The sequence below is a fragment of the Eschrichtius robustus genome, chromosome 16 (assembly GCF_028021215.1).
Source record: "Eschrichtius robustus isolate mEscRob2 chromosome 16, mEscRob2.pri, whole genome shotgun sequence".
Lineage (NCBI taxonomy): Eukaryota > Metazoa > Chordata > Mammalia > Artiodactyla > Eschrichtiidae > Eschrichtius > Eschrichtius robustus.
Window position 1 is genome coordinate 61,707,828 of NC_090839.1, and position 12,137 is coordinate 61,719,964.

The following is a 12,137-nucleotide window of genomic DNA, read 5'->3' on the forward strand; positions in this document are numbered from 1 at the left end:
CCTGGCTGCTTCCTCGCCATCGACTCCCACCCTGGTTGGTGCCCTCCACTCAGCTCACCCCAGCAAGCCCCCCTCCCCAACTCAACAATGACCCCAGCGTCTCATTGACATGCTGAGTACTCATTCCCTCCCTGTCCTCTGGGACTTGGCTGAACAGGACCCTTCCGGATAAGACTAGAGCAGCTGGCACTCTCCCTCCTTGAGAGGGTCTCCAGAGGGTTCCATCTGGCCATCAGCTGTTTCTGCCCCTCATCTTCCCTTCCACCGCTCTGTGATTTCTTGCCTGAATCCTTGGCCGTTCCATGTCCTTTCATGCCTCCAAGCATTAGCTCAGGCCTTACCTCCCCTTTCTTCTGTGACTTCTGAAATCTCGCAGCCTTTCAGGGGGCAGCACACCCCTCAACCCAGAATTAATTTCTCTGTTCCCATGGCACCTTGCTTATACCAGCAAAAGTCAGGGTTCCATTCTGTCTTGTACAGAATTAGTTGTTGACAGTGAACTGGAAAGTCTTTCACCTGCATACCCTGCCAGGTTATTTTAGGAATTTATCAACATGATGCGTAAAGCAGCTACTACATTAAATTCTCCCATTTTTTTCCCCTTCGTTCCTCTGACACTAAATTATGAGCTTCAGAAAGAGAGGAGCATTTTATCCATCTTCGTTTTCTCCTGTGTCTAAATAATGCAGTGCCTTGCCTGAAACAGGTGCCTAATTAATTTTGTTGATTGAATTAGTGGGCCAGGGACAGTAAATGAATGACATTAATTCTTCTGATTGTTGGAAATATATTGTGCTAAGAACTAACATCTGATAGAGATCAGGTTTCGTTATAAGGTCAGTTTCAACTGCGGGCCACTGAAATGTCACTGAGATATGTTTCCCAGTGTGACATTTTGTAATTGAAAGTGTATAGATGTGACTTTCACTTTTGCAGAGCATTCAAATGTTAATATGCTAGCTCTCCGAGATTCTCGCATTTTCAAAAACACGTCTAATGGAAATTGAACTGTGTGGAGTCTTAAGTGCTCCCGTTTGAGACAAATGCTCTTAAATGAGAGACAGCAACTACTCTTTCTACCTAGTTACCAGGCTGCTAAAAATTAACAGGCTTGCATTGAGTTGGCTGTTCTGGAATAGATCAAAATATCCATTGAGTTATTAAGGAAAGAGTCTGGTTTCTCAGTTAATTTAAGGCCTCACCTTCCAAGCCCATGCTTTTCTCAATAATATTTTCTCAGGTGAAAAGCAACAAAATTTCCTCTCTGAACTAGATCATTTGTATTCATCAAGCCCCGTTGCTTCTACAGTAGGTGTTTTGTTATTCACTGACTTAATCGATGTTGTAATGAAGGGTTTGGGGTCAGGCAGTCCGAAGCAATCCTATGACCAAAGCCAAATACCGTAACTCCTCCGAGCTTCCATCTCGTCGTCGAGCTTCCATCTCGTGGTCTCTGAAACGGAGAGGTACACTACTGCTGGTTGAGCAGATTGAGGGGCATAAAGTACCCTTCAGAATAGTCACTTCCACCCTGGAGGAATCCCGATCCCCCGGGAGAGAAGGTTCGCAGGCCCAGAAGTCTCTATCCTTAGCCACCCTGCAGGGCGTTGCTCTACCTGCAGTGCTGAGTAGAAGAAGCATTATTATGGTTTTGTTTATCGTTTTCTTTTTCTTTTTTTGGCTGCGCCGTGTGGCATGTGAGATCTTAGTTCCCTGACCAGGTATCGAACCTGCACCCCCTGCAGTGGAAGCACGGAGTCTAAATTACTGGACCACAGGGGAAGTCCCGGAAGAGGCATTATTATTCCCAGTGCACTCCCAAAATCTGGGGCTCTGACGCCCTAACCATGCTGTTAGCTAGGATTCTGTTTGCAAGCAACAGAAATCCATTCAAAGTAATGCAAGCAAGCCCAGAAAAGTGGGGAAGGGGGAGGCTTTCTGGACTTTCTTACCAAGGCACTATTAGGATGGGAACACTTTTCCCTCACTCCTGATGTTTCCTCCCACGTGGAGGGACATCTTTGAGCGTAACACTCCTGGCTCTCCCCTGCCCCCACCCACTCACCCCCCCGCCCCCCCGCCGGGGAAGGTAACTCAGGTTCAGAAGTAGGTGCTGCACTCATGGCCGAGCTGAGCTGCAGGCTTGAGATGGAACCAGGGAGTCCCCCACATGCAGGACCCACTTTCTCTCTCCTGTGGCTGCTTCTCTCTAGTGCAAAGGCCACATTCTTCTCCATGAAAAGACCCCATTTGGGGACTTACCTGGTGGGCCAGTGGTTAAGATTCTGCTCCCAATCCAGCGGGCCTGGGTTCGATCCCTGGTGAGGGAACTAGATCCCGCATGCCGCAACTAATGATCCCGCACGCGGCAAGGAAGATCCCGCATGCCGCAACTAAGACCCAGCGCAGCCAACTTAATTAATTAATTAACAAAAGACCGTGTTTGAACGCCGGCTCCTCTTACAAGGTAGAGAGTGGCTGACCCAGCAGCTCCCAGGACTCTGGCCCAGCCAGGACCAGTCAGCTATGACCAGTGGGGCTGGGTCGCACAGAACAGACCTGGCTGCCATGTCTACACCCCTGTAGACGGAGGGAGAAGTTTCTGAGAATGGTGAGTGGTGACGTTTGCTGACCCTGGACTCAGACAGCTGAGTTCTGTTTTCAGATCCGCCATTAACATCTATGTGCCTCAGTTTCCTCATCTGTAAAAAGGGGATCACATAGCATTGTTATGGGTGTTAATAATAATAATAAATGTTAATAATACTGTATGTAAAGTGCTTAGCACAGTGGGCAGCATGTAGAAAGGACTCGGGAAACAGAGTAATAATGAGAAGTGAATGCTTCCGTCATTGTTCTGAGAAACAGTACAGGTCTATATCCAGTATTGTGGGTACACAAGGAAAATACACGTGCTAAGTAACAAAGCATGTATTTAGTGAGAAGACCCACAAACAAAAAGATGAACAGAGAGTATGTTTGAATGGTGGCCTGGGGAGAGGGGGATGGAGGGGAGAGAGGTGATAAAAAGAAGCAAATAAACAATGGGGGAGGGAGGCTTTGCTCCAGGCCCACAATGCAAAAGGCAACTAACTAACAGAGCTAGGCGCTGGGATTTGGGATCAGGGCTTAGGAGCAATCTGGAGAGAATCAGCCAACACACCTGTAAAGTGGGAGCTGGGAACCTGACTCCCTGGGGCTGTGTAGGGTAACTATCCACTGGGCTCTGGGCCTGTTCCAGTTTCAAAACTGAAAATCCCACATTCCGGGGACCACTCTCAGTCCAGAACAAACTCGGGAGAAGTACAACCCCCAAAATGGGCCACCGGATATGCCTCTGGATCTGCAGGATTCCCAACCACCGATATTCTGTATGTGAACAGGGCAGAGGGAGCTCCCTGCTTCCCACATTGAGCAGTCATCATGACATCTGCTGTGAAGTTTCATCCTTCTGGGTCTTTCCATCGTGTAGAACACAGGCCTGCCTTGCTTATCCCAGGTGGATGATGCCCTGAGCTTGCCAGCTCACCTACAGAGAGCTCTCAAGCCAACCCTGTCCCCCTCTCTTTGTTTTTCCATCTAGAAAATGGGCATAATAATCCTACCTGGCTACAAGGTCAAATGAAAACACACGTGAACAGGCTTTGATTTAAAGTGTATATTCTGGGGAATTCCCTGGAGGTCCAGTGGTTAGGTCTCGAAGCTTTCACTGCCGTGGCCTGGGTTCAATCCCTGGTCCAGGAACTAAGATCCTGCAAGTCACGTGGTCAAAAAGTTTTTTTTTTAAAGTTTATATTCTGGGCTTCCCAGGTGGCGCAGTGGTTGAGAATCCACCCGCCAATGCAGGGGACACGGGTTCGAGCCCTGGTCTGGGAAGATCCCACATGCCACGGAGCAACTAAGCCCATGTGCCACAACTACTGAGCCTGCAGTCTAGAGCTTGCGAGCCACAACTACTTAACCTGTGTGCCACAACTACTGAAGCCCGCATGACTGGAGCCCGTGCTCCGCAACAAGAGAAACCACCGCAATGAGAAGCCCGTGCACCAACACAGAGAGTAGCCCCTGCTCACCGCAACTAGAGAAAGGCCACGCGCAGCAATGACCCAACGCAGCCAAAAATAAATAAAATAAAATAAATTTATTTTTTAAAAAAGTTTATATTCTGTATGAAAGCAAAGGATTTCGTATTAGAAGAAACTTCTCCACTGTGTGGGGAAATTGTGGGGAGTGGGATACTTGGCCAGCAAGGGTGTGGTCTTTGTTGGCGTGACTCTGTGTTTCTGTTTTCTTTCAGGGCAGGAGCGTGTGACAGGGGTCTCTGTTGCCGGTGGAGGTGACCATGGCCTCCATGTTGCTCACCCGGCGGCTGGCCTGCAGCTTCCAGCACAACTACCGCCTGCTCGTGCCCGGTAAGCCCTGGGGAGGTCTCGGCAAGAACTGGCCCTAATGGGAGACACAATCCAGACTAGAGATTTTGGGTCTGAAAAAATACTTGGGGATAAAGGGATCCGCTGTCCCACCCACCCCCATAAAACTGTCCCCGTCGCCACCCCTCCCATCTCCACCATGTGCTCCTGTCCCCGGGTGGACAGCGCTGCAGTGGTCAGGGAGCTGATCCATCCTGGAGCCACTCTGCGGGCACGGAGGTGGTGGCCCCAGCAGCCAGAAGGGCCCAGCTGGCTGCATAGGGATTGTTGGAGAAAACACATAGCTGGGTTTACTGCCGAGAAACAAGAAAACTACAGAAGTCCTTGTAAAGCTTCAAGGGCACTGGATCGGAGGCCCCATCCCAGGCATGTCCACCCCACCCTCTCCCTCACCTCCACTCACCCTGCACCCAACCGGCCAACAGCACTGGCTCATTCTGCTGCCGTGGTCTCTCTCAGATGGTTCTATTTCTCTCTGCCTCGCTGAGTTCAGTGTAGCCAAGTGAGCACCCTGCCCACGTGATCTCAGGAGACCTCCCTCCCTATAGTCTAATGAGGAAGGAAAGGGTGAATCCCATTTTACAGATGAGAAAACTGAGGCTCAGGGAAGCAAAGTCACGCAGCCCCTTGAATGCAAGTCAGTCCGGCTCCAAACGCTGGGTTCTCATCATCACTCCCCCACGTGCCTCCCAGCGGCTCTGGGAGAGGGAGGCTTGCAGTAGCCTCCTTTGGACGCCAGCCCCTCCAGGCTGTCCCCAGTTTTCAGAGCCCCGTGCTTGTTGTCACAATGTCTCCTTCTTATTGTCAGTCCTGTCTGCCTTCTGAAGACAAATTGTTGGCCGAGGCCTTGGTTTGCATGTTGAATGTTGCAGGTGTTTATATCCTGAGTGGAATAAAAAGCAGGAATGTTCTCTCCTCTCCCACAGGTTTTATTTTTAAATAAACATTTTCTTTTGGAATATTTTAGGTATGCAGAGAAATTGCAGAGACAGTACAAAGAGATCCCATATGTTCCTCACTCAGTTTTCCCCAGTGTTAGCATCTTACATCACCAGGATGCATTTGTCACAACTGAGGAACTGACCTTGGTACGTTGCTCTGAACCAAACTGAGACTCAGAGAGGTTATGTAACTTTCCCAGAGTCTCAGAGCCTGCCAGGGACTGAGCCAGGCTTTGAGCGGAGCCAGGTTGCCCCAGGACCCACACCCTTAACTACGTATTAATTATCTATTGTCATATAACAAATACCTGCAAACGTAACAGGTTAAAATAATGCATGTTTATTATCTCACAGTTTTTGTGGATTACGAATCCAGGGTGGCTTGGCTGGATGCTCTGGGTCCAGGTCTCTCATGAGGCACAGTTGAGCTGGTACCAGGGCTGTGGTCCTGTGTGAAGGTTCACCGGGGGAGCCGGGGATCCACTCTCAAGCTCACTCGCGTGGCTGTGGCTGGATTCAGTGCCACGTGGAAGTCTTCATGCAGCCGCTCACAACACGGCAGCTGCTTCCTCAGGGTGAGGGAGAGAAGAGGGTGCCCAAGTGGGGAGCCACAGGCTGCTACCACCCTCACTGTGTTCAGATGCTTCCGTGCAGTGCCTCCACCCACTGGATCACTGCAAAGCCATTAAACATGCTGATAGTTCATGGCCTGAGACAGTGTTCCCAGAGACCGGGAGACCAGACAGCAGAATGGTTCTCTCTGGGTGGTGAAATTAGACGTGTTTGTTTTTTTCATTGTTGCTTACTGATATTTTCCTTACTGATAAGAGTAAGTGGGGTGGACAGTCGAGGGGAGGGATAAGGTATTTTGTTTTGTTTTTAAACAAAAGCAGAGCAAACAACTCCAGTTGAACGTGACCTTGATTTTGGCCAGGCTCACATACAGAACCCTTGCTATTTGGGAAAATGACATTCATTTGTTACTCTCAGTAGAAGACTAAGAGGACGTTAAAAACATTGGATGGCTGCTTTTACAGTTTAGAGTTAAAAAATGACTCTGTGGGGCTTCCCTGGTGGCGCAGTGGTTGAGAGTCTGCCTGCCAATGCAGGGGACATGGGTTCGAGCCCTGGTCTGGGAAGATCCCACATGCCGCGGAGCAACGGGGCCCGTGAGCCACAACTACTGAGCCTGCGCATCTGGAGCCCGTGCTCTGCAACAAGAGAGCCCGCGACAGTGAGAGGCCCGCGCACCGCAATGAAGAGTGGCCCCCGCTCACCGCAACTAGAGAAAGCCCTCGCACAGAAACGAAGACCCAACACAGCCAAAAATAAATAAAATAAATTAATTAATTAAAAAAAAAATGACTCTGTGGATTGGCATGGCCACAGAGAGCTGGGCTGGACTTACCCACTATGCTTGGTCTTGTGTGTCAGGGCACACCCCTGCCTTCTGGGCGTGCTGCTTTATTCATGAATGAAAATGCTGGATCATTCAATATTAATTCAAACATTTTTTGGCTTCCTTGTACTTTTGATAGTAATTTGCCTCTGGGGAAGTGAGTCGTTTTGCTGCAAACGTTTCATTTGAAAGACCCACACTAGATGAAATGGAAGATACATCAATTACATTCACAGTATCCGGGAAAGGAGAGGTCCAGCGGACAGATTTCCAGCTTAGCCACTCAACAGATGTGTGACTTTGGGCCAATTAATTGACCTTTCTGAGCTTTAGTGTCTTCTTTAACATGAGAATCATAATAACGTTTACCACCTAGGGGGTTGTGAGCATTACATGCGGTAATCCATGTAAATTGCTCAGAATAATGCCTGGTATGTTCACCATTAGTGCTCAGTAAAGGGACATCTACTCATGCAACTTGGTATAAGCGATCCCAGAAAAGGCTTCCTTGACAATTTAAATCTTGTTCTTTTTTTTTGTGGTTTATGGCATTATATATCATCAAGAGAAAATTTGTCATCTTGGTATTTGGTTATTTTCCTCTACTCTACAAAAAGTCAAAATTGAGATATAGTGGGAAAAGCACAAGTATTCTGGATTCAGATTCTGGCCTTGCAACTCACTAGCTGTGTGACCTCAGGAAAGTTGCGTAACCTCTCTGATCCTCATCTGTAAAATGGGGACAACATCATCTCACAAAAAAGTTGTGGATTAATTAAAACAAGAGGTGAGCATTTGCCTAGGTAGGGCCTGCCTAGCACAAAGCAGGGACTGAATCTGTGTTAGCTTCCCCATCTTCCTTTTTCCGATAACACAGTTGCCAAAAACCTCACCAGACTCTGATTTTCAGGATTTCTGCCCAGAAGTTTTGGCCCTCTTCCATCCACACCCACAAAGACTTGGTACATGGTAGGAACCAGTGCAGTTCTTGACCCAGACCCATCTGCCTTGCACCTGGCCATGGCCTCCCCACCTCATGCCCCATTGATCTCTGCTCCCAGTGGAAGGATCCTCCCCCTCTATCCACTGCCTCTCCTAGCTCCTACCCCGACCCCACCTCCCAGTCCTGTTTACTCATGGCCTTGGCATCCTCATAACCGTGACTCCACATGACCCCGCACGCTCCCTGTCGTCAGGATCCTTTCAGCTGCAGGTCCCACTGCTAACTCCCTCCATTCCTGGTATTCCCGCTTTCCAACCCCCAAGAAGTCTGATTCCTACAATGCGATGTCAAGACATTTTCTGGAGAAAGGAAGGGAGGACTTGTGTATCCTCATGAGAGGACAATTTACTACTTACAAATTTTTCACTTTCCCCCTTTGCTGGAGACAAAGCAAGACCAGCACTGGTTAAGAGCTCTTTTTATCCAAATAGGCATCCCTGTTGAATGCAGGTCTAGTTGGACTCAGTCTTGACCAGTAACCCTGAGCTCTGGAAGAGAGAAAGAGTTTACAGTTTTCTTAAAAGTCATCAGTGTGTTCCATGACCTTTAACTCTCTGCTAATGGAATAAATGGGAATTCCCCTTTCATTGTAAGATCAAACAAAAGATAATAAAAGCTGGTACCTTCATGCCTCAAAATAAGGGTAGTGTTGGATTTTAACTGGATTTTACGTTCAAAGGGCTACACTTTATTGCATAATTAATTCAGAAACCTTCTTTGATATTCAAAGCAATTATGAAAAATTAAGAATGAATTTAAATATGTTTTCTAATATGGCTTTTTATAGTTTGGCAAGTTGTGTGTGTGTGTGTGTGTGTGTGTGTGTGAGACACAGAGAGAGAGAGAAAACAGAGAGAGATGCTAGCATGTTTTACTGTTAGTTTCCTTTCCTATGTAATGCAAACAATAACAACCTACCCCTCAGGGTTGTGGAAAGATAAAATAAGATCACATATGATTTATATGAAACATCTAGAGATTCCCTAGTTTGATGCAAGTATGGCAACCCATGTAAGAGGAACTCGCATTTTCCAACCACCAAATATGTGCCAGGAAGATAAAAGATGAACAGGGACATTCAAAGGATTTCTAGGGGTTACTGATTATAAATCATTACACACTTGGATTCCGCACAGCGGTCTTTTGCTTAGGGGTCAGTGAGACTTGGGATTGAAACTACCCTTCATTTCAGCAAGATGCTGAGCTAAAAAGCCCTGTGAGGTTAGCCTGGGAACTCAAGTTTATTTAACCCTCTACAAGTTTATTACTATGCAAAAAATGTGAAATCAGTTTCAAGCAAATGACTTGTGCCCTAAATATTTTTTAACCAAAAAAATCTGTAAGTGAGGACCACCTGAATTTAGACATTTGATTATTCTCTCCTGGATGATTTTTGATTGATGCAACTAGGGGCACAGCTCCCAGGTGGGTGCTACTGGCATCTAGTGGGTGGAGGCCAGGGATGCCGCGATACACCCTACAGCGCCCGGGGCAGCTCCCACAGCAGAGAATGACACAGCCCACAACGTCAATGGGCCCGAGGCTGAGAAACTCAGGTCTATATATACATATGGATATAGATTAAATTTTTTACAAAATTTGGATAATTTTTATTATGGATACATAATATTCCCAGTATTCCGCTGTCTGTGAAATGGTAGAATATGGCATATTCTATTCAGCGACTCTCCATTGTTGGACATTTAGGTTGTTTCCTCTTTGTTGTTGTCAGAAACAATACTATGACAAATATTTTTTGTGTGTTTTTGGTTTTTTTCTTTTTTCTTTTGGCCTCCCTGTGCTGTATGTGGGATCTTAGTTCCTCGACCAGGGATCAAACCCATGCCCCCTGCAGTGGAAGCATGGAGTATTAACCACTGGACCGCCAGGGAAGTCCCAATATTTTTAACCGATATCTTTGTGCACTTGTCCCGTTATTTTCTTGGGATGAATCCTAAAAACTGAGATTGCTCACTCGAAAGGAATAGGAAGCCGGCATCAGCTTATCTTCACGCCAGCAGGACGTGAGCATGCTGCTTGCTTACAGCTTCACTGGCTCCGGGCTTTCCCATTTCTTTAAGTCCTCAGGGTTCCTGTGGTGCCCATGTGGCCACACTCAGACTTCTGGGGCAGTCTGGCGGGGATGCAGCTGAGGTCCTGGCACTGCCTCTGTTAGGGACATCGGGTGTTATAAGGGCAGGAGTCTCACATCTGCTGTCCCCAGGGGTTCTCACCATCTTTGTTTACCGCAGGATCCAGACACATCAGTCAGGCCGCAGCCAAAGTCGACATTGAATTTGATTATGATGGGCCTTTGATGAAGACGGAAGTCCCAGGGCCTAGATCTCTGGTGAGTTGAGCACAGCTGAATGGTGTGTTTCAGAAAAGAGCAAAAAGTGTCCATGGGGCAACAACACAGCCAAGCTGAGGGCCCCATATCCTTAGCTGCTTTCAGAGAGTTCACCATTAGAGATCCAGAACCTTAAACCGAGCCATTCCTTCATAAGAAGCCAAAGAAGTCTTCTCAGAGGAGATGTATCAGTTGTCTATTGCCACAATAATGCTGTGTAACAAACAATCACAAAACCTCAGCAGCATACAAGTTGCTCATGCATCCAGGGTTAACTGGCAGTTGGGTAGGCAGCTCTCTTGGGCTCATCTACATGCCTGAGGGGTGATTGGCTAGGCTTGTCTTGGGTCACTGTGGTGACTTGGCTCTGCTTTGTGCACCTCTTATGCTCCAGCCAGCCAGGCTGAGCTTGCTCTCACAGTGATGGAAGAGGAGAGCTTGCTATAGGTCTCTTGAGCTAGGCTCCACACTGGCCCACCATCATTTCCACTTCATTCTGTTGGCCAAAGCAAGTTACATGGCTTGCTTTGAGTCCAGAGTCAGGGGCTGGGGCAGAGCATTCCAACAACAGTGAAGGAACATGACGATGTGATATGGCACAGGACATGTATAGCACATGCCCCCCTGAGCTTGATCTTAAAGGGCCACAAGGAGGAATTGGATGAAGGAGTGCATTCTGTTCTAGGCAAGGGGAATGGAGAAGCCCTCAGGGTGACAGTACAGGATGTATGAGAGACATTGGGTAGCTCTGAATCCCTGGAATTGATGTTAGCCTGTGAGATGGAAGAAACACAGATGAGTGAGGGGTGTTGCAGCTTCTCCTCAAAGAAGCTACAAAACCTGGATACAACACACTTTGGAAGGCTGGTTAACCTTGATTCTGTGTTGTAATGTGCAATACTGTTTCTAATGTTTGCACCTAAAAAATAACAGTGTAAACCTTTTTAATACAAATTTATTTTCTTTGCATATTTTGCAGATTTTATCCACAGTGCCTTTTTTTTTAAGTCAAAAGCTGTCTCTTTTGTCATTGAAACTATTTAATAAATTCAGAAATCTTTGTACTGATATAAATGATTGTAGTTATTTTGCATAGTCTTTTGCTGACAAAAGAAGACTTTTTTCATGCATATTTCTATTGGGGAGGGGTGGATTTTAATTTAATAATAGTAAAATACTTGGAATAAATTTCATATTCTTGTCATGAATATTATTTTGTATTTTTACGTGGAAATACATAGTTTTATGACACTAATTGCTAAAGTTTACTTTATGTTGACTTGTTTTTAAGGAAGAAATCCTTGTAATAGTAAAACCACTAGTTTGTAATTCCCAGTTTCTATGTGGAATTGTACAAGTGGGGTGTTCAGATTATAATTATAAATAGTTCTTTGATGTGCAAATTTCTATTTTCAGTTAATTTTATTTTCCTAATGGGGTGTTAAAGCCTTTTTTTACCCCTAAATAAAAAGAGAGCCCATGCTTTTCTGGACATTAGGTAAATATCTTCAGCTTAATTTTTTTTGTTAAATAGTTTATTTGACTGTTATCTTTGAAGTGTCTAAACCTCCAGCCTGTCTGTTGTACTGGTAATTTAACTGGCAGGAATTGTTTCCTGCCAACTAATTCTATTAAGCAATTTTAAAATATTTATAATATTGGGAAAACATGAAAGATTTTAAGCTGCTCTGGCAAGCATGTGTCCTTGCTATAATGCTTTTCTCTTCTCTCCTGCAGGAGTTAATGAAACAGCTGAATGTAATTCAGGTGAGCAGGGATGAAATAACAATCCTTCCATTGCTTCTTTGTTACAATTTAGCCAAAGGACACAAACACTTAATCTGTGCTGGCTCTTTTTTTAAAACATGCAGCTGACTTTTGATCTAAACATTTTTTTCTAATTTCCCTTGTGATTTCTTCTCTGACTCATTGGTTATTTATGTGTTGTGTAATTTCCACATTTTGGTGAACTTCCCAAACTTCTTTCTTTCTTTTTTTTTTAAATTTTATTTAT

General features: G+C 46.0%; 1 protein-coding gene across 1 annotated transcript in view; it reads left to right on the forward strand.

The window, feature by feature from the left end:
• The window catches only part of ABAT (4-aminobutyrate aminotransferase), an 85,048-nt gene that overhangs the window by 46,532 nt on the left and 26,379 nt on the right, over nucleotides 1-12,137 (forward strand). The window contains exons 2-4 of the mRNA XM_068525083.1: nucleotides 4,298-4,412; nucleotides 10,026-10,123; nucleotides 11,861-11,890. Coding sequence (XP_068381184.1) covers nucleotides 4,343-4,412; nucleotides 10,026-10,123; nucleotides 11,861-11,890 — 198 coding nt within the window. The 5' untranslated portion in view covers nucleotides 4,298-4,342. The remainder of the gene's footprint in view (nucleotides 1-4,297; nucleotides 4,413-10,025; nucleotides 10,124-11,860; nucleotides 11,891-12,137) is intronic.